This window comes from Rhopalosiphum padi, chromosome 1 (assembly GCF_020882245.1).
Source record: "Rhopalosiphum padi isolate XX-2018 chromosome 1, ASM2088224v1, whole genome shotgun sequence".
In the NCBI taxonomy this organism is placed as follows: domain Eukaryota; kingdom Metazoa; phylum Arthropoda; class Insecta; order Hemiptera; family Aphididae; genus Rhopalosiphum; species Rhopalosiphum padi.
Window position 1 is genome coordinate 77,583,766 of NC_083597.1, and position 25,079 is coordinate 77,608,844.

Consider the following 25,079-nt stretch of genomic DNA (forward strand, 5'->3'; position numbering starts at 1 on the left):
TTTTTTAGTAATTATCAATCAATTACTCGTAATAAAACGTAAATTAGGCATTTTACATAAATTGTTAAGTGACACAGTTATAATTTTGGAAGAAACATCATTGTTTTTACATTTATTTTTTTAATTATTTTTTATTAACCTTTTGTATATATAATAATAACTCGACAATAAATACAATATTAGTTTAAAAATAAATTATTACTATAATTCTATAATATCAAATGAGAAAACCAGCCTCCAAGCTAAAGGAAACTATTTTGTTGATAACTAGTTCCGATTTGGTGTTAAGAATGGAAAAAAATTGGAAGAGATGCCCAAGGATTTTAAAAAATTTAACAACGTTACACGTTTGGTTTGCAATTCAGGGCATTCAAAAAGAATGTGGGAGAAGTCACCGGGGTTTTCAGTGAGATTTAGGTTGCCGAATGGCGAGTTGTTTAGCCCAGTTTGTAGAAGAGGTAAGGTAAGAGCGTGTATTATATTTACATTATTATGTCTATAATATACATACTATTCTCCTAAAATATACTGGGAAATTATTATTATATCCGTATATTAAAGCTTATTCACAATAAGCAATCTTACTGTGGTGGATTTAATGTAATTCTTACAAAACTTTCATAATGACAAATTTGAACAGAAGCTATAATAGTTATCAGTTATAAGCTTTAATCGTTACAAACTATCTTGGCAAGACTAAGACATCATTATTTAAACTTAATTTTAAAAAAAGGTAGGCAAGTGGGTACCGCTCTACTGTACATTGGGTGTCAAGTGGTTCACTATTAAAAGTATCTTAATTTTGAACTAAGTGATAGATATAATTGTTATAATTGTATACGAAAAACGAATCTCAGCGGAAACGGTCTGTCAACCTATTTCACTAAGTAATATGTTTGTTCGATATAACTATTAAAGTCGTTTATTTTAATTCTAGTATTTTAATAAGTTGATATAATATTTTCCGAAAATATTGTATTTAATTATTATGATAATATATATTTATACCAAGTTATATCAACTTATATAACTCAAAATTGAATAACATTTTGTTTTTTGCAAATACTATAAAATAGTAAAAATAGATTCATAGTATCAATGAATAGATAATATTTTAAAATAAATCAAAGATGTTATTGCGTATCGTAAAATTCATAATAATATAATATACATAAAAGTTAAAGTTCCCGTGAATAATGCTTTAAATTATAATAAATAAATTAACATATCGTTTAGATGTCCAAATTTGAATTTAAAAGGTCTATGAAAAATAATCTTCTTTACATTATTATTAGCTTTTATGGTTTCTGTATCAAGTACTCACGAGGAATCTTGTATTAAATTTTTAAAACTTAGATATAAAAAGAAAGTTTTTATGCATTTTTTAGCTACAAAATAGTTTGCAAATTTTAGCAATTTTGACGAATGTCGTCAAAATTCTAGCTTAAAATGCATGTAAAAAAAACTTATGCCAATGTATTTTTAATATTTGTATACAGATATAAGAATAACTTTTTGGAGATCTAATATTAAATTTTCAAGAATTTTAACTCTAAGAAAATTTTTTTATTGACATTTATGAAAAAAATTCTAAAAAAAAATTAAATTGTTGTGTCCCTATAAATAACTCAAAAAAACATTTCTAAAGTTTATCGTATGATATAAAAGATAATATAAACATTTGATAAAAATATCTATTACTTATTATCTAATTTTTTTTTTTATTACAATAAAATATCACAAAAATTGTTTGAAGAGAAATAATTATTTTACAGGTAAATATCAAATGTCGTAAACATGTCATAAATAATGTCATATATATATATATATATATCCAAAAACTAATAAAAAACTTTTATTCAATTTTTAAATATTAGATATAAAAACAAAACAATTTATGAATTTCTAACTACAAAATAATTTGACAACTTATCATGTACTCGTACTCAAAAAAATAAACACATCATTGTTAATTCTATGTATTCATCACTCCGTTCAGAATCTAATAGGCGTTAATCGCATTTATAAATAAATAAAAACTATAATATATTGTAACTTAAAATTGATTTTTTTATTCAATTACATTCACTTAAAATGTTTTTTGCGAGAAAACATTATAACACTAAATTATTTATAACTTTAATGACTTAAAAATCAATTTAATTTTAAAATCACAACCATTTAAAATTTAAATGTTCAATTTGCATACGAAATCAATAACGAAAATTACTATAAACAATATTGAAAACAATTTAAAATGAATTAAAAATCTTATGATTACGAAGTGTATATTACAAATTGTAAACTTGTATAGACTAATTTCTACAAAATGAATAGCTTCTTTGATTGGTCATTTTAATTAATTTTTTTTTCAAATTTATGAAATACAATATACATATAATTATTATATTAATATAGGTATATGTAGTACAAAATAATAAGAATATTGTTTCAAAATACAATAATATTATTGTTTTTAATTGTGTTTTTAAATAATATCATATTTTATCTTCAGCAATTTATTATGAAATCTAATAATCAATTTTGCTTATTAACAACTACTAAATCTTGTTAAAAGAACTATTTCGTTTAATAATATTATTTTACTTAGTTTCACTGTAGAGTATGAACAAAAAGTTTGTATCATTTAAAGCAATATGAACATCTCGAAAATTATTTTAATACTCAAATTTATCTCATCAAAAATAAAACTAAGTTATTTTATATCTGTTCAAAGGATTTTGTTTGCACGAGCTACAAAAGCAAAAAAATGTTCTAAAATGAACAACTATAGTTCTTAATTATGACTTATTTCAAGAGATTACTTTCATTTCACGTAATTCTTTTATAAATAAATAAATTATTATTTTTAAATGAAAAAAAAACACAAATATTTCGAATTAATGAAATATATATAATTTTCAATATTACAAATTCTACTTTAAAAATATACGAGTATGTAATAATATATTATATATTATAATAAACAATTTAAATTTACATAACAATTTTTTTATTTAAATTTCGTATTTTATAAAAAATAACAAGTAGCATGGACTCAATTCGATATTACCGAAAACTATATACTTAGTTAGGTATTTAGACTAAGGTAAGGTACTCGACAGTTTTTAAAATATAACTGTTACAAATATTGTATACTGCATACCTAATAATAATTTATAATTACCAAGCTCATTTAAATTTACAAAATATTATTGATTGATAATTATCTTAAATATTTAAAATAAAATAACTCAAACTATTAAAGACTAACAATTCTATGAATACGAGTATAGGATTATATATATATACATATGTATTTTTTATTCTAAATTATTATTTATGTATTGATATTTTTTTGTGTCTTATCGCAACAATTTACCGTATGCATACGCAATAATGAGGTTGTTCCTTTAATCTATAAAATATTACATAAGAAAAACCTTTTTTAAAATTCAATACCTATGTTTTTATTATTATCCTACTTAAAATTAAAATAATTAGAGAACTAAAATAAAATTGTTTATATTATATAATATATAGTCTAAATTATAAATTTATAAAAAACTATTTAATTAATATTATTTTGATTTGGCCTATATAACTTATGGATATTCATGTCAATGTTTCAAAACTCTTTCCAGATTATAACAAAAGTTACTGAATATTTGAGCAATTGTTTATGATATTCCCAAAAGCTAATTCATAAAATAAATTATGAGAAAACTTATTAAACAAAAATTATTTAACTGACAGACGGAGGTTTTATATAATACATATTTTTGTGAGGTACAAAAACCAAAGTCGAAGAAACAAAATAAATTTTAAACGATATTTCTAAAAATTCAATTTCTTCAGCTTTACATACTTGTATATTATTTTCTCAAATTTCTAAAGAATCGTTTACGATTTGTCTTCATCTTGCGTATGAATTACATCAATTTAAATTTCTTATTCCGTTTACCGTACGTGCCTAGTGAAATATTTATATGCATACATCAAAACTCAAAAGACCAATAAAACTATTTTTCTAAAGTGTAATAAATTGAAAAGAAATATTTGAATTTTGAATAAAGCATAAAGCCATTTATCATAAAATAAAATGTTATAAACATTAATATTACATGTAACCAAAATAAGGAAATAAGGAAATTGAAAGTGTCAATTTCAATAATATCATAACAAAATAAAATAATGTTACGATTCAACAATATTATTACAATTTTTATATTTTGAAGAATATTATATTAATTGTTTGATAAAAAAAAATTATAGCTGTCCAATGTCGATAACATAAACAAAATATACAAACCACAGTCATGTATACTTTTTTTGTGACATTTTATTTTTATTTAAAAATAATTAATTGTAAATACTAAAAATAAAATGAATTTGATAATAGACATATTAATTGTAATAAACAAAAAACAAATAATTAGTTATTCTTACAAGAAACACATTTGAATGTTACATCTCGGGGGTTCTTAAAAGTGTGATCGGTGTGTTCGATATATTATATGATATACGCTTACCATTATTCTATCACAAAAGACTGAATTTCAACCCTATGCTTTAAAACAGTCAAACGATCTCTTAATTAGCCTACACCCTGGCACCATAACTAGTTGTAATTTTTACACTGCTTTACGTTCACTGGAGACTGTAAATTGCGGATTTAACCGGACACGCGGTGTGGGTAGGGAAACGTGACCCGACATCGAAAGTCCGATCGCCACTATTTATCCTCGTCCCACGCAGTTGACCCAACCCTACGAATCCCGTCTCTCTCTCACCAAAACCAGCTACATTTTCGAAACACTGTTTATATATATATATATATAATATATACGTAATCGTATACATAATGTCTCCGGTCGGTAAGTTTTATTGTACTGCTAAAGCGGGAACGCGCGGAAGAAGAGGGAGGAAGAAATAATCTCTTTTAACCGTGACCGAGCCACGGCGGCGGACGTCGTGACGTCAACCCCAGGTCTTTCCGGTAAGAGAGCTGCAGCCACGGCAACGATGACTCCCGGAACAGTGGCTGACAGGACGAAAAGTGGTGGTAGACGCGATGTCTGGGATAGGAAAATCCCGTTTTATTATCGACCGTGTATACATATATTTCTCCATAGAGAGACCCAATATGTATGTAAGAATAGGTAAAGTGAGACGGATCTGTGGGATGAGAAGAGAATGAAGTGATGAGAGAATGAGTAATATTTTGCTCTCGTGGCTGAAGACGCGTTGTGGACTGTTGGCTGTTGCGATGGCGACGATACATGTACAATTGATACGACGGGACATGGTGGTATCATCACAACATGGGAAAAATGTGCGGACCCGTTTGTCTGGAAAGAATGGAAAATATTTACACGGACAGAGAAATTTCAGAGGAATCGATTTGAGCCGACTTCCTGATACAGGTGAAAAATGATGAATGCTAAATATACGTGTTACGGTCATACGGGTAACTGCACTGTAGATCCTATTAAGACTAAGAATGCTGAAAGACTACCATAATACACTGCTATATTAACATATCTCTGGTACTTGGTCAAAATATCTTAAACCAGATTTTTACTTCATTCCTAGTACACCCCTCTACCACAAACTAATCAATATGACCACAGCCGTTGTAGTTGTTTGTTTTTATAGCTGGCCGGTTAAAGATTCTTTCAGGACTAAGACTATTTTAATGAGATTTTCGATTTTCACTAATGTACTACTAAAATGTAGTGCGTGTAACGATTACGAAATTATTATATTTATTATTGATTACAAATTTACGAATGATGACATAGATATACTGTAGCATCGCTAGTGTAACACATTGTAATGGTTTAGAATATTTTAATTGTTAGTTATGTCTTGTAAACATTAAATGTAATTTTTTTAAATTAAATTTTATAAGTTTATTGTCAGTTTACGGTTTTCCAATGACCGTTTTTAATTTAAATGCTTAGGTACTAGAAAATTATGGTTTTTATTGCATACTTAACATAAATAACAAAAATAAAATACAAATATGCTAAAATAGAACGCTGAAAAAATATTTAATTTAAAAACACTAAAAGAACAGTAAAAGTCAAACAATAATAACTCAAAATGATAATATTTGTAAGGCTTATTTTACATTTTCAATCATTATAATAATATTGATGTATAACTTAGACCAATATAAAACTGTAATTAAGTACTTAGCCGTGTTATCTTAAAAACCTGCAAATTATGAATAATGTCTATTTACATATATAACATCGCTATAAATATAGGTGAATTAAATATTTTAAATGAATTTCCTAGTGATGTATAAAAATTGAATTAATTATTGTAGAAGACTAAAATTAGTTTTTTTAATGTAGAACATAAAATAAATGTATATATACAAAGTGAAATGGTTACGGGCACCTTGATTTTATCCTCAGTCTTAACATAACTTTTAAGATGGTCGGAAAAGTTTTTGATGTGGCTGCCGGCGAGTCGTGGTAGTTGGACCGGAACATTACTTTGGTACCAAAATCTTTGCTGTTTAGCAAAGTTTTTGGTCTTGTTCAATGTATTTAGAAATAAAGGCTACTGAAAACCTTGAAAAATTAAAAAATTATGATAAGCACAATTCACTCAAAACTAATATATTATTTTATATATTGTACGAGTACAATATAACTATTTAAAATCTATAATAAATGTATAATTTCAATAAAATAATACAATTTAGTTTCATATGTTTTTTGTATCCAAAATTTAATAAAAAATTGTGTTTTAAAATCATCTCCGTTTCGACTCCTCCATACATCAGATAAGTAAATAACTTATACTTGTATCTTCCACATAATCACAAATGTCTGGTGTAAAAATGTATGACTGCGATATGATAACTACCAAAACTTCTGAATTATTTTTGGAAATACAAATTGAAACACATTACTTTTCCGAAAACACTTTTTTCCTTCTATAGCCTTATAATTATATTATATTTTTCTTTGAATCATTTTTTGTTTATTATTTACTTTTAAGCCGATTAATTCTCATTAAAAATTATGTATTGTGCATTTTAAACTATATGCAATTAATAACTTTTACAACAATGTCGCTGTAAATGTATAAAATAAATTATCTATATAAAATCTTAAAATAGCAGTAGTTTATTCCATATCAAAATCTAACTGTTCGGTACATTTTTATTGTCTTCTATGAAAACAAAATATTTTGTTATTATATGATGGACACAAAACACGATTTTACCATCATTGTTATATATTGTTTTACATTCCAAAAAGAAATTATGTGTATTAAAGTAAAATGTTATTTTTCACTATATAAATATTATCACTTTTCGACGACAATCTAACTATACAATTTATTTCATAGACGTTCTCTTACACACACCCATAGTATTTAAATTGCTTTAACTTTCAAGTTGTATCCAATTACGTTGTGTTGATTATGGTATATGTGTATTGTGTATCCCAAGAATTTTCTCCATACTATATGCTTCTTTTTTTTAACACCGTGTATTACGTATTATATGTATTATTATTATATATAGGTACTCATAAACTATTATTATATCATATATTATTGTTATAAATGTATAAGTCAATACCAGTGTACTATCAACTGTCGTAGAACTATGTGAATAATTTCGTAGTATAATTATTTTCAAAAATATTCTTAATATATTTTTAAAATTTCAGTGTTAGAACAATAAATTTAAGTACCTAACACTGGAATGTACAGGTTATTACAATTTATGTTTTTTTAAATTACAACAAAATAACTGAAATAGTTGTACTTCATATAAATATACAATTACACAAAAATTTTATTTTTAAACGTACGCACAAATTTCAATAAGAACCACTTGTAAGGAATCTTTGCATTAAATTATCAAGCTTTTCGACTTCGAAAATGTCAGTTCTATAAATACCTAAAGAGCCAAAATATTTTGAAAATTATATCATGTCTCAATAATACTATTAAAAAAATACCTTATTACTCTTAAAAGTGACATATAACACAATAAAGAAAAAACATAATTGTAATTATAAAGTCTGCTCAGAATCTAAAATAAGTAAAACACAATAAGTAATTTTTATTTATTTATTATTTATCAATACTGTCTATGATAATGGTACCTACTAGTAATAACTATTGTTTTAAGTCAAGTTTATGTGTATTATTAACACCATTTTATATTTATTTAATTCAATTGTCTTAGGCAAGTCATTAGTTTTTTAAGTTAATACAGACAATTTTACCAACTACTCCATTGAAATTACATATTTATACAAGGATAAGTATAGTAAAATAAAGTCTTAAAATAGGAATCTTCAAGTTTGATAAAATTAGGAATATATATTAGTTTTACACAAGATGATATATGTTTACGTTTTTATAAATTTATACTGTATACTGATGAGAAATTACAGACATTTGGTCGTAGACCGTAGTATTAAAAAATTTAACTTTCTTTAGATACAATTTGGAAGTACTTATATAATAAACAAAAAAACTATTATACAGAGTAGGTATATTGTGTATATATTATGTAGAAAGTAATATGGTTTAAGTAAATATTATATTTAAAATAATATTCTTTAGACTATTTATTCTATACTTAAATATATACTTATAACAACGTTAAATATTAAACTATCGTAATTTATACTAGTAGATAATAAAAAAAAAAAACAATAACAACAGCAACAACGTTAAATTATAATATAAACGTAAAACCTTTTTTTTTTAAATTAAATTCAAATTTTAAAAACTTAATAAACGAAATAAACTAGTACATGTAGCTAGTAATAATATTACATAGGTAGTTTTTTTTTTAATGCACTTATAAGTTACAATAGTACCACAAAAATAGTATAGTTATCAAATAGATTATTACTGTATTTTTATCCAATGAATTAATAATTTAAAAATATACGATACATAAGTATAATAATAACTAGTAATATAGTAGTAATATAATTTTTTTCCGGATATAAATGAATTTCAACTGCATATAATATTATTAATATTTAGCATATTGTTTTAAAAAAAGAAATATGTATCAAATGTAATAATGTGATAATTTAAGTTACTGTCAGACCAATTGCCACAGTTTCCAAGGTTTTATTTCTTAAGAAAAAAAAATAAATAAAAAAGAATATTTTAAGTGTTTTGTCGCTTTGAAACTTACACCAAACCAATTCGTTAAAAAAAAAAATAATTTTTCTATTAAGTCTTCCGAATTACACTTCTCGGTATTGTGCACATGCTATACGAACTATGTTTAGAGGACTGTTGAATGATTTTTTGACGACACTTTGTCCTTATCATAATAACCACAATATAATATTATTCATAAAATACACTATATAGGGTGACCCGTAAGAGATGGCTTAACTTGTTCAAAATAGGGCGATGGCCTAGTCATTACATACAATATTACATTTACATACTTAAAATATAATTTTTTTTTTTAAAAACATTGTGGAGTATCCTGTACATCGGTATTCATATTAGTTTGGGTTGTGTGTGAATGTGTCTGTGCCTATGTGTCGGCACACTATTGCTACACTACATTCAGTACATTCTGCAACCGTATATATGTATTTTTTTCAATCTGTCAAGTTTTACAACCCAAAAAAAAAGGTAGTCGGAAATGTTTTTTGCGATATTTTTTCCTCTCGCCTCAATCGACCATTTTGGCACGATTTATTTCGTTTTAAGTCCACGCGGCGGGGGTAGGCATATCGTAGCCAGTTGCCAAACGTTCGGGAATGATTCCAAACGGTAAGGAAAAAATAGTCGGCACAATATCGTACATACGCGTACCGCACACCTGTTTACTATTTCGCGCGTATGAACAGGCAATGCTGGTGGTCCGCGGACACACTAGATCCTACAGTAAGTAATAATAATATAAAATATAAAATAATAATATATAAATGCCACGATTTTCCCTATTACTTCTATTAATAGATACAATTTATAATGTTTAACATGTGTACTAATATACTAAATCAGTGGTTCTCAACTATTTTTTCAAAACAATACACTTAATTCATTAAGATCAAAAATTATTAATAAATAACATAAAAAATTTAAAAAAATATATATATTTACATACTTCATGTGACACCGGTTGAGAACCACGGTTCCTAATAATAATAAATAAGTTGCACAAAACTGAAATCGCATAGGTGCAAGAAATGATGTATACCTACAACGATATAATAATAATAGTAATAATAATTATGTTACTGTCGTTACTGAGGCTTTCAGCACATGTTTTTACTTGGTCACCTGCGACACACTCTTTTTGATGAAAAAATAAATTTAACGTATAACAATATAACAGATGCATTTCTTTTGTTTTTTTTTTAATGAGACAGTGAGATGACGTGATAAGAGTTTTGTGATAAGAAGTAAAAACATTTTACATTTTACATGTATAATAGAGAAATAGAACAAATATATCTTATGATTTTTGAACTAGAAAATCACTCCCCTGTAAAACTCGCCCGGGACACGATTAAAAGAAAAATCTTACATAATACCGTAAATAATATTAATTTTTCTCTTGTTTCTGCCTTAATTAATGCGCCTGATACGATTCGATTAGTCCCATTAAAAAGTTTGTTGCCTTTAACAATATGCGATTATCCGTATTTTTTAATAAAATAATTTAATTTTACGCTAATTGTATGATATTGCTAAATGAGATAAGTTGTTTAAACTTCATTGCATTTCACATCATACAATATTTTAATTTTAATCAGATTTCATTTCACAGATAATATTATATTTTATGAATGAATACTTATAAATTAAAATATTTTTGTCGTAATAGTAATCAATTTCATTTTAACGGCGTTTGAGTGATTTAAATTAAGAAAATTATCATTTCTAAAGCATATTTTTTAACCGTATAACACTATATATACATAAATGGTAACTTTTATTTTTATACGAGTATTATCATCTATTCATAGTTTATCAAAGCACCTAAATTATTTTCTATAAAATATACATACTACTTCAGTACTTAAGTACTTTCAGTACCTGCAATATATAGGTATGCCAAATTACAAATTCATATTGATTGTGAAGCAAATCATAGGAGGGGGCGTATAACGAATTTATAAAGTATAGGTATAGTCGTATAGACTATAAATATACAATAATTTAAAAAATCAATAAATATAATTATAATTTTATAACTGAACGTTTAAAAAAGTTTCGGCTTCATACGTATATATTATAATTTAACTGATACTTTCGGAATCATTAATTCATATTTTTAGTAACGTATGAAATTAATATTTATTTTTATAATTTTGACGCAACCACAGTGCTATAAATGTCTATAAATTAAGTTATTATAATCTCTGCTCACTTGCTTATGCATTTTATTTTTTTACCGAAATATTTAATTAGAACCTATTTTTTTTGCAGTTGGCCAAGTTCCTATTTCGGTGTTTTATATACCTCTTAAGTAAAATTCGTCCTCTTCATCACAGCTATAGACAGATTAATTCTTTGTAATTGGTAAAGGGACGGACTCATACATTAAAAAGAAAAATATAAATTAATCAATTTAACTGCCACTCTAGATGTCACTACTAAGCACTTCACTTATTCTCTCGGTGTTCTTAATATCTCATATAATTAAAAAAAAATGTAAAATAAACAATAATAAAGTTCACCTTTAATAAGTACTTATTTTAAATAAAACAAGAAGAAACCGTTTCGGATAAGTTTTATTCATTTAGATATATTTGAGTGTATAAAACGAATACAATTTTCCTTGATGAAATATATATGTTCAATATTACTTACCAATAATGATGAAATAACACGAAAACAATAATTATAGTACAAACGTATTAAAAAGTGTATACGTGTGCACGTTTTCGTTATAGTGTAATATTTAACGGATAAATATTAAACCCAAACAGTCTTCATATAATATAATCAATATAATTCGATTACCAATATAATATAAATAAACATCAAGTTTATGGGTAGGTTTGCGAATCACGAAAATTCTAACCACTAATTCTTGTTATTTAATCAAACATTTAAATGTATAACAGTGAGTAACGTGTGCTTACTAAATAATACATAACATATCATAGGTTATAATATATGAAGCTTTTAAGTAAATCTTTTCATACATTATTATTTTTAGAAAATCTAAACACGACATACCATAGTATTTTAATTGAATAGGAATTTATCCAATTCCCGAAGATATCATATTATTTGAATACACTTATTATATTTCCTACAATATGTCATCAGTCAACACCAATTACATTTAAAAACGTATTATAAAATATCATACTTTATACCCACATCAACCATAAACGAATAAAATATGATTTCGATAAAAATCATTCAAATTTTCGGGAATATGATATTTATCTATACTGGATCATTTATTTGTCAAACTTTAATTTCTACTATGCTATGTGTGAAAAAATTGTCAGTATATTATTACTCCATAAGTCACTGACAGTGTAGTATTATTACTTAAAATATAATTGAGACGACGACTCTAGTACGCTACATATTATACAATACAATTATTAATAAAAACTGGTGTATCAGGAAACGCGTATAGAGGACGTCAATCAGTGGTGTAATTTCAAATTGTTTTTTAATACGCATGGCATAGAGAGCAGGCCACTTAAGCACAAGCCACTATCAATTATTCGGTGCAATCAATTTATAAAATGGGTCAAATTACTATAATATTAGATTTTAAATACGCAAGTGTATACCCTGCGACGCCACTGAAATCAATAGTTATTATTTTTGAATATTAAATTCGATCAAGAAAATTATCAAATAGAATATAAAATTATTATCAATGTGAATGTGTTTTCCGAATGCGAACATACTACATAAACATTTCTTTATATAATATGTATATATATATAAACGACCAAATATCGAGATTTAATTAAGCGTTTCGTTTACACGAAAGAAACGGTCCAATAAAACGGAAAAACAATTTATGGCCATTTATTCGAATACAGTGTATTTTTTACGAACATTATACCGTTAGATAATACTATTATCGGCAACAAAACTTGATGTATTTTATTTCCGTAAACATTTCAAACTAACAATATCAACCATTCAAACATCACAATAAATTATCCAGAACTTCAAATGAAAAGCAATAACAGTATTCTGTCTCTAATTTTTTTATGTATCATATAGTATAATACATTTTCTATAATACACCTCTCTCCTCCCTCGTAATGCACTCATACTCAAACCACATTTTACCAGCACATTTTGTATAATCCACACATATATGTTTTATTTATAAAATATAAAACGTAAATTTTAATTTTTTTCTGCGACTTACAAGCTTGGTAATATAAATGTTTCTTGCAGAATTTTTATAAGTTGGTTATGGTTATATCTTTTTCTAAAAATGGCGAAAAGAATTTGACAAGTTCATGAATACTATACTTTTCAAAACTTGAAAATCAAAAATATTGTTGGATTATATCAAATTGTATCCACAACTTTGATCTAAAACACAAACAATAGTTAGTGAAACAAAATTAAATTCATTGTATTTTGATTAGCCCGCAATCAACCACCACGGTGTATTCGGGTCCCGAGGGTATCGGTTAAATAAAATTTTTAAACTTTACAAAAACAATGTTAACTTTATACTTAAACCGCTGGCATATAGGTACTATTATTTAATTGAATTAAAAAAAAAAAACAATTAATTTGAACTTATATACAAAGTAAAGGAATTTAAATGTATTAAGTACCTACCTATACTATATTTAAGTTTCACAAGCAACCTTTAATTTCAATAGCTTGGTTTTTATTTTTACGAGTTAAACTTTTTATTGAGAATACCTACTGGTTACAGTATATGACTTAAAGTTCAAACAATTCATTATAATATGTGTAACAAACGTGTACAAATCAATGAAAATAAAACTATGCCCTACTTCTTTTTTCATTATGATGTTAATGCATTATTAAAGATTTGAAATATTTTTATTCATTATTATTATACAGCTCAGTGATGTGCATTTTAAGTTATGTAACAATATGACTTAATCAGTTAAAAAAACCTTTATTCAAATTTAAAATTAATTATCCTTAGCCATCAAAACATAAAATATATGCGCTAATTAATCAAAATATTTAGAACGCGAAGATCCAATCAAAAACTATACTAAACCGTATAAAGAATATCATTAAGTTGTATTGTTCAATAAAATGACAATAAAAATGACAATATTTAATATAATCAAAGTCGCATTTTCGATTGAAGAAAGTTCGTATAAAATTTAAACCTATATAATGAGATAAGCTCACACAAATTGTATTTTACTCTTAAATTCAATTTTATAGTCAACATTTTAATACCATAAATACAGATGTTTGTATCTATATAGGCATACACTAAATAGGATAGAGAAACAAGTGTACGACATAAAATCAAGATATTCCGATGTACTGTTGGGCGTAATTTTGTTAACCTTAAAATAATATATTAAAATATCAAAACAATGCCTTTATTATCATTTTTAATTCATAAACATCATATGATGTGACTTTGTTTCCATCAATAGTGAGCACCACATATATCGTATAAAAAGATCCTAAGTAAAACAAAACTTTTGTGTCGGCATATTTGTTTGACAGATATCTTATGATAAGACAGAATATTCATAACGTTGTGGAAAGTCTAAAAAGTTGTTTATGTAAAATGTTACTTATTTAGTATTATTCTTCTGCTATAATCAAAAGACTTTCTGTAGAACTGTTTTTATGTATTATCTCTTGATGTTAATAATTGATGTTAGCATTAATTTTAAATTCGTGTTCTCTTTCAGTTATAATAATAATATTAAGGCCAACAAATTAAGACGAACATTTATCTTAACGTATATAGTATATATTTCGTATTATATTATACGTACTTCCATCAAATTTTTTGTGCCTTTTATAAACTATTGAAAATTTGTATATTTTTCTTATACCACTTATACGATTTGATTTGAATACTAGTACTACTTCTTGGAATTATTGTAATCGACAAATCACCATGTTCTAGAATCTAGAATCTAGATAATATAAAAAAAAAAATCCAATCAATTTTTGTCACATAATATAATATAAAACTACTTCAAATTTGGAAAGTTATTACTTTGATACATTTTGCCAGCTATGTGAAGTATATATATTTTGATTGCTATTACCCAATACTTCAGTGATGCAATCAGACTTCGTGATTTAAAAAGGAAGTGTAGTGTAATTATTGAGAAAATCAATCACACAAAAACTCAAGTCATGCACTCGTACATTTATTATGAATACAATCGCATTCATTTTTAACATAAACTCATGACGAGTTTGATCACGGTTTAGGGCTGTAATATTATTATCACTAGTTTAGTTTATACATGGTAGGTATTGCTAAATTATAATTTTGTCTCTACGACTGACGTGTATCTTATAATGTACAAGCTTATTCTTAGTACAATATTTTTTATTTAATATTTCAATAGCATAACATAAAATTAATTACCATTGTACACTTCAATTTTTAATATAAAAACTCATACCACATACGGAGTTATAATTAAAACGTTATTACTTATTGTAATATATGTGGGTCGAATTTCCAACATGAAGTAATATCGTAACTATATTTATTTGGCACGTATACCGTAGCAGACGCATACAAGTAATCGAAGTTTAATTTATGATTTATACTAAATAAATCAACTTGTAATTACTTTCGTAGTGAAAACGGTCTTAAAATTAATACAATTCGAGAGAGAATTTATATAGAAATATTATAAATGTTTGTGAGATGGGCACAGGATTAAAACCACAGCTGCAAAATAATCGTAAAAATATTATTTTTGTAAAATGTATCCACATGGAAAAATATGTGCAATATTCTATAAAGTGGACCTAAGAATCATGGTTAGTAGCTATTTGGTATGTAAACTTTCAAAAGGAGCAATATTATTCCATTGTTTTTTTTTTTTAAATATATAAAGATATAATATATTAAGAGTACTAAATAATAAGAATAATTGCTAATATTAATAGTTTATTATTTTAATACTTAAATGTTGCAATCATAATCGTATATACTTTATAGTTTATATATTATAATTATAAATACTAATATGATGATTGACGGGATAGCAGTCAGGGAAAAAATTGAGTTAACAATACTGTGGAGCAAAAAATAAATGTTATTATAAAACATCATCACTAAACAAACATGTGTTAACTTTAAAATCCACGCATGATATTTAAGTTAAAATTAATTTCTCGTTAACAGAACTGTGAAGAGATATAACACCACCCACCAAACGCAATAATCGTTAGTTTTAACTGCGGTAACAAAACTTTAAAAAAAAGTTTCTATTCCATAAGCATGACCACGACGAAAATATCCTAAATCATCAATAAAGGTGAACACTTTAAAAAGGTATACAAATAACAGTTTTGTATAAAAAAACAACCATTTTATTATTTTTTAACGTTTTAAAAAAAAAATACTAATACAATTCCTGTATAATATAAGTGACCGATTCATCGACCAGTCATTGCTACAGATGACGCGGTGATTAGGTACGATGGTTATAAATTATACGTAATTGAATGTGTAAAAACGGTTTTCTATCCAAAACGACCGCCCACCACCGACCTAAGCTTACGAAACCTAAAACTCGTGCGTAATAAATATACGGCACGCGTTCGAAATAGTGACCTCCTCAAATAACTGCGTAGGAGACGAATAGTTGTTCATGATATTACATTAAAGCTAACGATATTATTGGAATATTACGAAAATCCCGGTACACCGTATTTTATAGTATGTTATTTATGGTATTTATCATATAATTACGAGTATATCATAGTTTCAGCGTTTAAACATTCAGAATTATTTATCGTTCTCTTAAACATTTTAAAAATGTGTGCATCGTAATAATAATTTTTATGTATTATATACACACAAATTATGCCTACACATTAATTGATTTACGCACAATAAGACATCTAATGTTAATACACTAACACTAAGTATATGTATATCATGTCAATATGGAAAAATTACACACGGTAACTCGGTTTATTTTATAATTATTAAAAACTAGTGATGGGTCGAACTGTTCGAATCTCGAACCGAACCGAACCGAACCCTTGATGTTCGGTTCGATTCGAAATTCGAACTCGGCACGAAAAAAATTCGAACCGAACTATCAAACATCTTTGACTGTTCGAAAATCGAACTTGAAAATATTTTTCGAACCTGACTTACTGACCACGATAGTTCAGAGACCAAATATTTGTACAATTCTTCAAAATGTATTTACAAAAAATAGAAATAATTAGACTATTGGCGATAGAAAGTTATAAACTGTAACAGGCACCTTATGTATCATTTATAATAATAATGATAAAAAATATTGAGTTCAAGTTCGAGTTCGACTTAAAATGATTCTAGGTTCGTTTCGGTTCGGTTCGGTAGAAAATATGAAGGTTCGGTTCGGTTCGAGTTCGAAAAAATAATTTAAAGTTCGGTTCAAGTTCGGTTCGATTTAAAAAATCAGAGTTCGACCCATCACTATTAAAAACACACAATCGTTACTAATAATTATTACCAAACTTTCAGTCAAATATATTTAAACCATAATATTTAATACCATTGAAGCAAATATAGCCAGTCTGCCGATCAGTATATTTACAATAATAATACTATACTAATTATTGTCGTTATCAGCTACCCAATAATATTATAATCAACCGCTTTGCTATTGAAATTTATTTTGATCGTCTATGTTATAAAATATGATGACCGATACATTCACAAATACCTAGGTCATTAGTGAACGAGGAGTAGAAAATAATACATCAAGTAATCAAAGATAAAAAGTAAAATGTCTTAAGAAAATCGTAAGAGTCTAATTATTTGTACGATAAGACACACAGTTTTTATAGGACTATTGGTTTTTATCATTAGGATAGTACACCATATCGGATCCATTTTCTCGATACCATATTATACATATTATAATAATTATTTTCAAAACGTTTTAATCTCAAATCTCGACGTCGAGGCAATGTACGCCGTGAATACGCAATTCCTTAGTGACTTCCTAGAACGTTTAAAAAAGTTTTCTATAATGATGGCATACCGTTCAAAATCAATGTTTGCATAATATTATATAATAAGCTTTTCCGGGTAACATAATCAGCCTAAGTAAGATAGCAGTTTAAATGGAGAGGCCTACACCATTCAATTCACACCAAGCCCTTGCAAAAAAAACGCGTTAAATCGCGGTTTTCCCTTCTAAAGTTCCAACCCACCTCATTTTCCACCCATTTACCCACCACCTATAATACGCGCGTAAAAGCAGGTCTCTCGAGAAAAAGTTTTGGTGACTTTACGCATTCGTTCATAATGATTTTTTGTTTTTACTCTGTTTCACGCAGGAAAACGACAACGGCGACGACAATGTGACGGCGACCGTGTACAACTACTAACGTGACAACGAAGGTGGCGCAGTACACTAACCCGCCGGACACGACGCACTGCGGTTAACTGACTGATCACGTGCTGCGGCGCCGATGGACTACCCAATAGCCATGCACCTGACGACCAGCTGGACGTTGACGGAACCGCCATCGGGCGCCGCCGGCGGGTACAACGGCACCGACTTGGGCCCGTACGGCAACGGCACCGATAGGGACGCGCTGTACTGCGACGACACGTCCGGACACGAGTCGTCGCTGTACCTGATATCCAAAATCCTGTACGTGATCGTGTGCGTGATCGGGCTGGTGGGCAACACGCTGGTCATATACGTGGTGATCCGGTTCTCCAAGATGCAGACGGTGACCAACATGTACATCGTCAACCTGGCCATCGCCGACGAGTGTTTCCTGATCGGCATACCGTTCCTGATCGTCACCATGTCCATGGAGTTCTGGCCGTTCGGCAACGTCATGTGCAAGGTGTACATGACCACCACCAGCGTCAACCAGTTCACCAGCAGCATATTCCTGATGATCATGAGCGCCGACCGGTACATAGCCATATGCCATCCGATATCGTCGTCCAAGGTGCGCACTGCGTACGTGTCGAAGATCGTGTCGGTGACCGCGTGGACGTTCAGCATCATACTCATGATACCGGTCATCATGTACGCCAACACAATGGACAAGGGCAACGTCAAGAGCTGCAACATCATATGGCCGGAGAACGAACTGTTCAGCGGACAGACCGCGTTCACGCTCTACTCGTTCGTGCTCGGGTTCGCCATTCCGCTCATGCTCATATTCGTCTTCTACATACTGGTCATAAGGAAGCTGCAAACGGTCCGTATTTAATTTTATATATAAACAGTTTATTTTTATTTTTATTGTTTAAGTGCGATTTACCGTTATAATATAATATAGTATATACTATATGACGATTATGACGTGTAAATACAGACCAAACGGCGAAACGCGCAATATGTACTCATCATATGTACTTAAACTATAGCATATACTACGTGTATACGTGTAGATGACTGATGAAAATAAAATACTTAATAAAAAGCACTGGCCATAGATATCCTGCGAAACATACACATGGATTAAAATATAAGATACAGTATAAATTTATAATACGTGAGTCTGCAGGGTAATTCTCTTATACTTAATACTTTACTTAATATTGTTTCAAAAACTATTAATGATTTTTATTTTGAAAATATATTTGTACACGATTTTAAGCCGTTTAAAACAAATTATTTTTTTAATATTTTTCATAGTTATAATTTACTAAGATTTTTTTTTTTTAATGATTTTCAGTGATTAGATTTCATTTCAATTACGGAATATAATATTATTTACATTAGTTACCTATTACACAGTTGAAGTAAAATAGTACGATCGTTTATAATAACCGAAATTTTTTCAATTTTTTTCATCGGTCTATGGTTTATAAAATAATGTAATTTTAAAAGCCACACATACCCCCGAGTATACGGTACCAATCACTGCACACACTCGCCTGGCTTATCGCGATTTAATTATAGTCATATTGATATAGTATACGATTTTACCCTATGCAGCACGTACTGTGATGTATTGATAATACTATCATAAAATTGTTATAAGACTCGTTTTTATGCAAATATATAGCGTAGGTACCTATTGTCGAATATACAACTGCAGGCCAACAGTCTCGCGATTATAACGCGATCGCGGTGATATAATATAGCGATGTACATTTCTCGCGAGACAAATTTTCCCGCGCCGCCGCCGCGAGTAGAGTATATTATATTATTACATACGACTTTCCACAGTCGTTATACGCACACGGTAATAGAGTTTTCGCACCGCCGCTTTTGCATTTCGTCGGCGGGTACAACACACGTACAACAGTATAATAATTGTGTCAAAACCTCTACGTGCGTTTACGTTGAAAACATTATAATTTAATACTCGTGAGATTTCGTGAACGTAGGTACAATAATAATAAAATCACGAAAACACTCTTCGAGACGAGAAATGTCGTAAGCGCGTGTTTGCGGATTAACTATAGGTACCTACTTAGTTCTTTACCGCCGCCAAAAATATAAAAATTTCGTATACCTCCGTTATTGCAATTTTTTTATGATATCGCGTAGTTGTAAACATAATAATAATAATAATATATGGCATAACGCACATCCACACCGATTATTATATCTATACAGCCGCCATAAGTAAGAAATTTACAATATTCCGGACGAGGAAAAATGATTATGACTTCGATAAAATTAACAAAATCACGACCTATCGGTTTTGGGTGTATTGCTGTACTATTATAACATAACAATAATATACGTATTATAGCGATAGCGGCAATTTAATGTGCATATAATAGTATAGTATATACCTAATATTGATGACCACAAGTTTATTGGATTTAAATCAAAAACTTATTTTTCTCTAAAGTAGTGATGTGATGTAATATGGCTAATGAAAAGTTGTTCATAGCAAGGGAATAATGTATGATGGTTTCATAACTTTTGTACTTGTTTCATCGAAGATTAACGCTTTTTCGGAAAGTGAAAAGTTTCATTACATGCCGCTCTATGCCTCTATAAACAATAAATTGTACTTTGGATGATATCAAATTCTACAGTTGTTTCACAAAAAACCTAAAGGGACCACGGTATTAGACACTCATCTCGGTTTACTCATCTCATCACTGCGGTATAGGTATATTTAGTTTGGAAACAATGATAAATTATTTCGTTTAAAAAAAACTTAGCTTTTAGATTTTTCTTCGAAACCGTGATTTCTGCTTGCATTATTCCTCAACGCATCAAAATTTGACAAAAACTTTTAAAAAAAAAAATCCAACACTATTGTTGTAATACCTACTATAGGTTATAGGTATACGCGTTTCCCACTCCGCTCGAAATCCATAAAATATTCAAATAAAAACATCGGTTTTTATTGTACGCATTAGTGTGTTGCACCCGCCATTACGACAGAGCTTGATACTTTATTACTTTATACCTGTTATGTAGTAAAATATAAAATATAGCCATATAGGTATATTACATTGACTGTACGTGTGACGTGTGTATGCTTAAATTCAACATTCAAATATAACACGGCGAAATGGTTTAAAAAAAATTTAAGTTACACGTGCCGAACACTGCACACAGTACGCCTGTCGTATTTTATATATTCAAATACATATATACTTATTTATATTGTGATTCATCGATAGATATTAAAGCGTACAATCACATAGATAAACAAGTGTGTAAAATATAAATCAAATCACGACCACGACACCACGTTCGATAAAAACCAACAAAATTTCCGTACGCGTTGCAGCAGGACATTCAGGTGTCACCTATCGTAATAAAAACAAACTATATACACGAAGCCACAGAGGCATAAAACATATCGTTAGCAGTTTCATAAACTACGTTAGCTCATACTCGGTAGCTGTTTTTCATTCTTCACGTGTCGAAAACATAAAATTTCTGATAGCCATTATAATATTATATTGCCGATAGAGGTAGTCACTTCATATATGCGCCCGCGCGTGTAAAATCTATACAATTTCAAACCAAGTAAAAATTATTTCCCTATTTCATATATTACTATAGGTTCTCTGAAATAATTCATTGTTACGTATCAAATAACAGTACATACAAAACAAATAAAAACCTCGAGTAATATTATGCAATAACTATATATAATATTATATAATATAATATATCACACGTCTTGCTGAAAATATAATATTACACACTATATATCCACTTGGTGAATTATATACAAACATACTGTATACCTACTGCTTACTGCATGCCTACACGTTATAAATACAAAATTATTAGAAACGACATTGTTTTGAAATATTTTCAGTTATACGATACCTAATCAAATAAATTGCTTAATATAATTATAATTTATAATAATATACAAAGGTACAAACATTTACATTAATATCGACCATTATTCAGTCGGCCTGTAAACGTTAACAACAACTTTTGTAAAACCTTTTGTTTCTTTTAGTGCATTTAAGAAGTGTTAAATTAAATAATATAGAAATTCGCCAATTATTAAACTCACATTAAAAATTAAAATATAAATGGCAAAAGAAACCAAACAATTATTATAGTTGTCTTCAGAAGACCAACTCTTACGAGTATTTACGCGTTTCTATATGTCCGGCCGATATTACCGAAAGTCCGAGTTAAATATATTGAATATTAAGCTACTCAGATAATACAAAGTTTAACAAAAATATTTATTTTAATTCTTAAATAAAGCTTTTAACCTACGCTCTTGTATCCCAAATGTAAATAATTCATGAAAAGTACATTAAAATTAGACGGTGCCTTGGGTTTTATATATATATATAGGCCCAACCACTTTATGATATTATGATGTAATATTGTGATCGATAATCAACTAAACGTATTTTTTAGCCATTTGGCCGTGTAACCAATACAAATATTTTATTAGTAGATAAAAAATACAATATCACTTATCACTAGAATTAGTAGTCTTATAAACCGATTTTATGAAGCACTCTAATTGGTTAATGTCTTACAAAATAACAATTAAATTTCATAGAACTAACATGCAGGTAAATTATATGAATATTTATCAAAAAATTGTTTTTCAATTCATTTAGTGGACACCATTCCACCGTATTAATATTATTAAACTACCTACTTATTAATATAAATATATATTAATATATTATATATATATATATTATTATTATATTTTATATTATATCATATACTTATCAGTCTTCTCCACACATTTCAATTTAAATTTAACTCAAAAATAAAAATATCTTATTTTTATTACTAAGCTGATAAAAAATGGTTAGGTAGTTAGTTAGTGGGTATAGAAAATGATCCTTGTATATTATTGTTTATCGGTGAATCAGAACATTTAGAATTTAAAAGAAATACTATCACTATAGTCTATAATTGAATAAACTTCTTGGATATTTTAGTTTAAAATGAATAAAGAAAATAATTTAAAGTTAAAATATGTCAGCGAAAATGTATGATAAGACATGGTGCGAAAAACCATAATACATACAATGTTTTTCTTTTCTATTTAATATTTTAAAATAACTTAAAACGAAAACTGAATCCAACCCCAATCTTAGAATTATTTTTAAGCGAAACGCTAAGATAAGATTAAACGATTAAAAAAAAAACATATTATAATATAATAGCGTTAAACGTCTTAACGGCGGCGGAAAAGAAACATATGGTCAGAGTTGATTATAAAAGGGTTTTTGCAAGACTATATATATATATATTATGTATACAATTATTTTGGTGAGTATAAAATCTAGTCAAGCTGTCTTCTCTTTCGACTATAAAGGCGTCGACCAAATAGTTGTGTTAAAGTTTTGTTTGTCGGCGCAAATAAAACATAATAATATGTTACATGAGAAATATTTACAGTTTTAATATGTAAGTAGTAAGTACCTATGTAACTGCAGATGTATAATAATATATGTGCTAGGCTATATACTGATACTACCGACGCACAATTCCAAAAATTACTTTATAATTAGGTATAAAAATACTCCACCTAATGTCATACATATTCTCAATATCATTCGCAGTATCTGAGTTCTTTATACAATATGTCGATATGTACTCATTCAACATCTAAATTTAAATTTTATAATATAAATATTCACTATTTTATGGAATAATAATGCATAATAGTAAATAATCGTAATTTATAAAAATAAGACAAAAATAGATTTTTTACTAATGTTTTATAATATTTAATCTCATTATAATATTATAAACATGGTATTTCTAACTCTCTTAGTAAAAAAAAAATGTCTAACAAAATGTTTTGAAATTTTTAGTTTAATATTCAAACATTTTAAAGTAAACGGTAATAAATAGAATTATTATAATCCGTTTATAATTTATAAACAGAAGACAATTTAATATTTTAACAATAATAATTATATAAAATATATGATCTACATTAGGTTATATCTACGTTCCACATCAACAACCAATTATAATTTTCATTATGAGATGTAAAATTATATCGCTCACATAATAATATTTAAATATTTATATTTGTAAGTATCAATAATAAGTATAATAACTATTAATACATAATAACTACTACATACATACTTACATTCTACTGTACATAGAAACTATTATTTAATGGGAATACATAAAATCCATGGTATGCATATATTTATACACCTCACGTTTCAGAAATTATGCTATATATTATATGACATTTAATAAATATATTGATTAATATTTAATTTATATAATACACTTGGTTTTAGTAAGTATTTTGTGTGAGCATTAAAAAATTTAATGACTATTATTGTATAATAAACTGACGGTAAAGGGTTTTATTTAGTTTAAAATATTAAAAGTAATGTCTAAAACCTCACTTATACCATCACCAAAATAACGTAATAAGCATCTATAATTCGGTTTACAGAGCGCTCCACTTATTTTGGTCAATATTTTTTTTTATCA

General features: G+C 27.5%; 1 protein-coding gene across 4 annotated transcripts in view; it reads left to right on the forward strand.

Moving 5' to 3' along the window:
* LOC132929345 (somatostatin receptor type 5-like) overlaps window positions 1-25,079 on the forward strand; it is a 194,703-nt gene that overhangs the window by 161,122 nt on the left and 8,502 nt on the right. For 3 of the 4 annotated variants that reach the window (XM_060994669.1, XM_060994653.1, XM_060994678.1), the window contains one exon: window positions 18,511-19,395. In XM_060994669.1, coding sequence (XP_060850652.1) covers window positions 18,646-19,395 — 750 coding nt within the window. In that variant the 5' untranslated portion in view covers window positions 18,511-18,645. Of the gene's footprint in view, window positions 1-9,673; window positions 9,907-18,510; window positions 19,396-25,079 lie in introns of those variants that run through there. The other variant, XM_060994661.1, reaches the window with a different exon arrangement.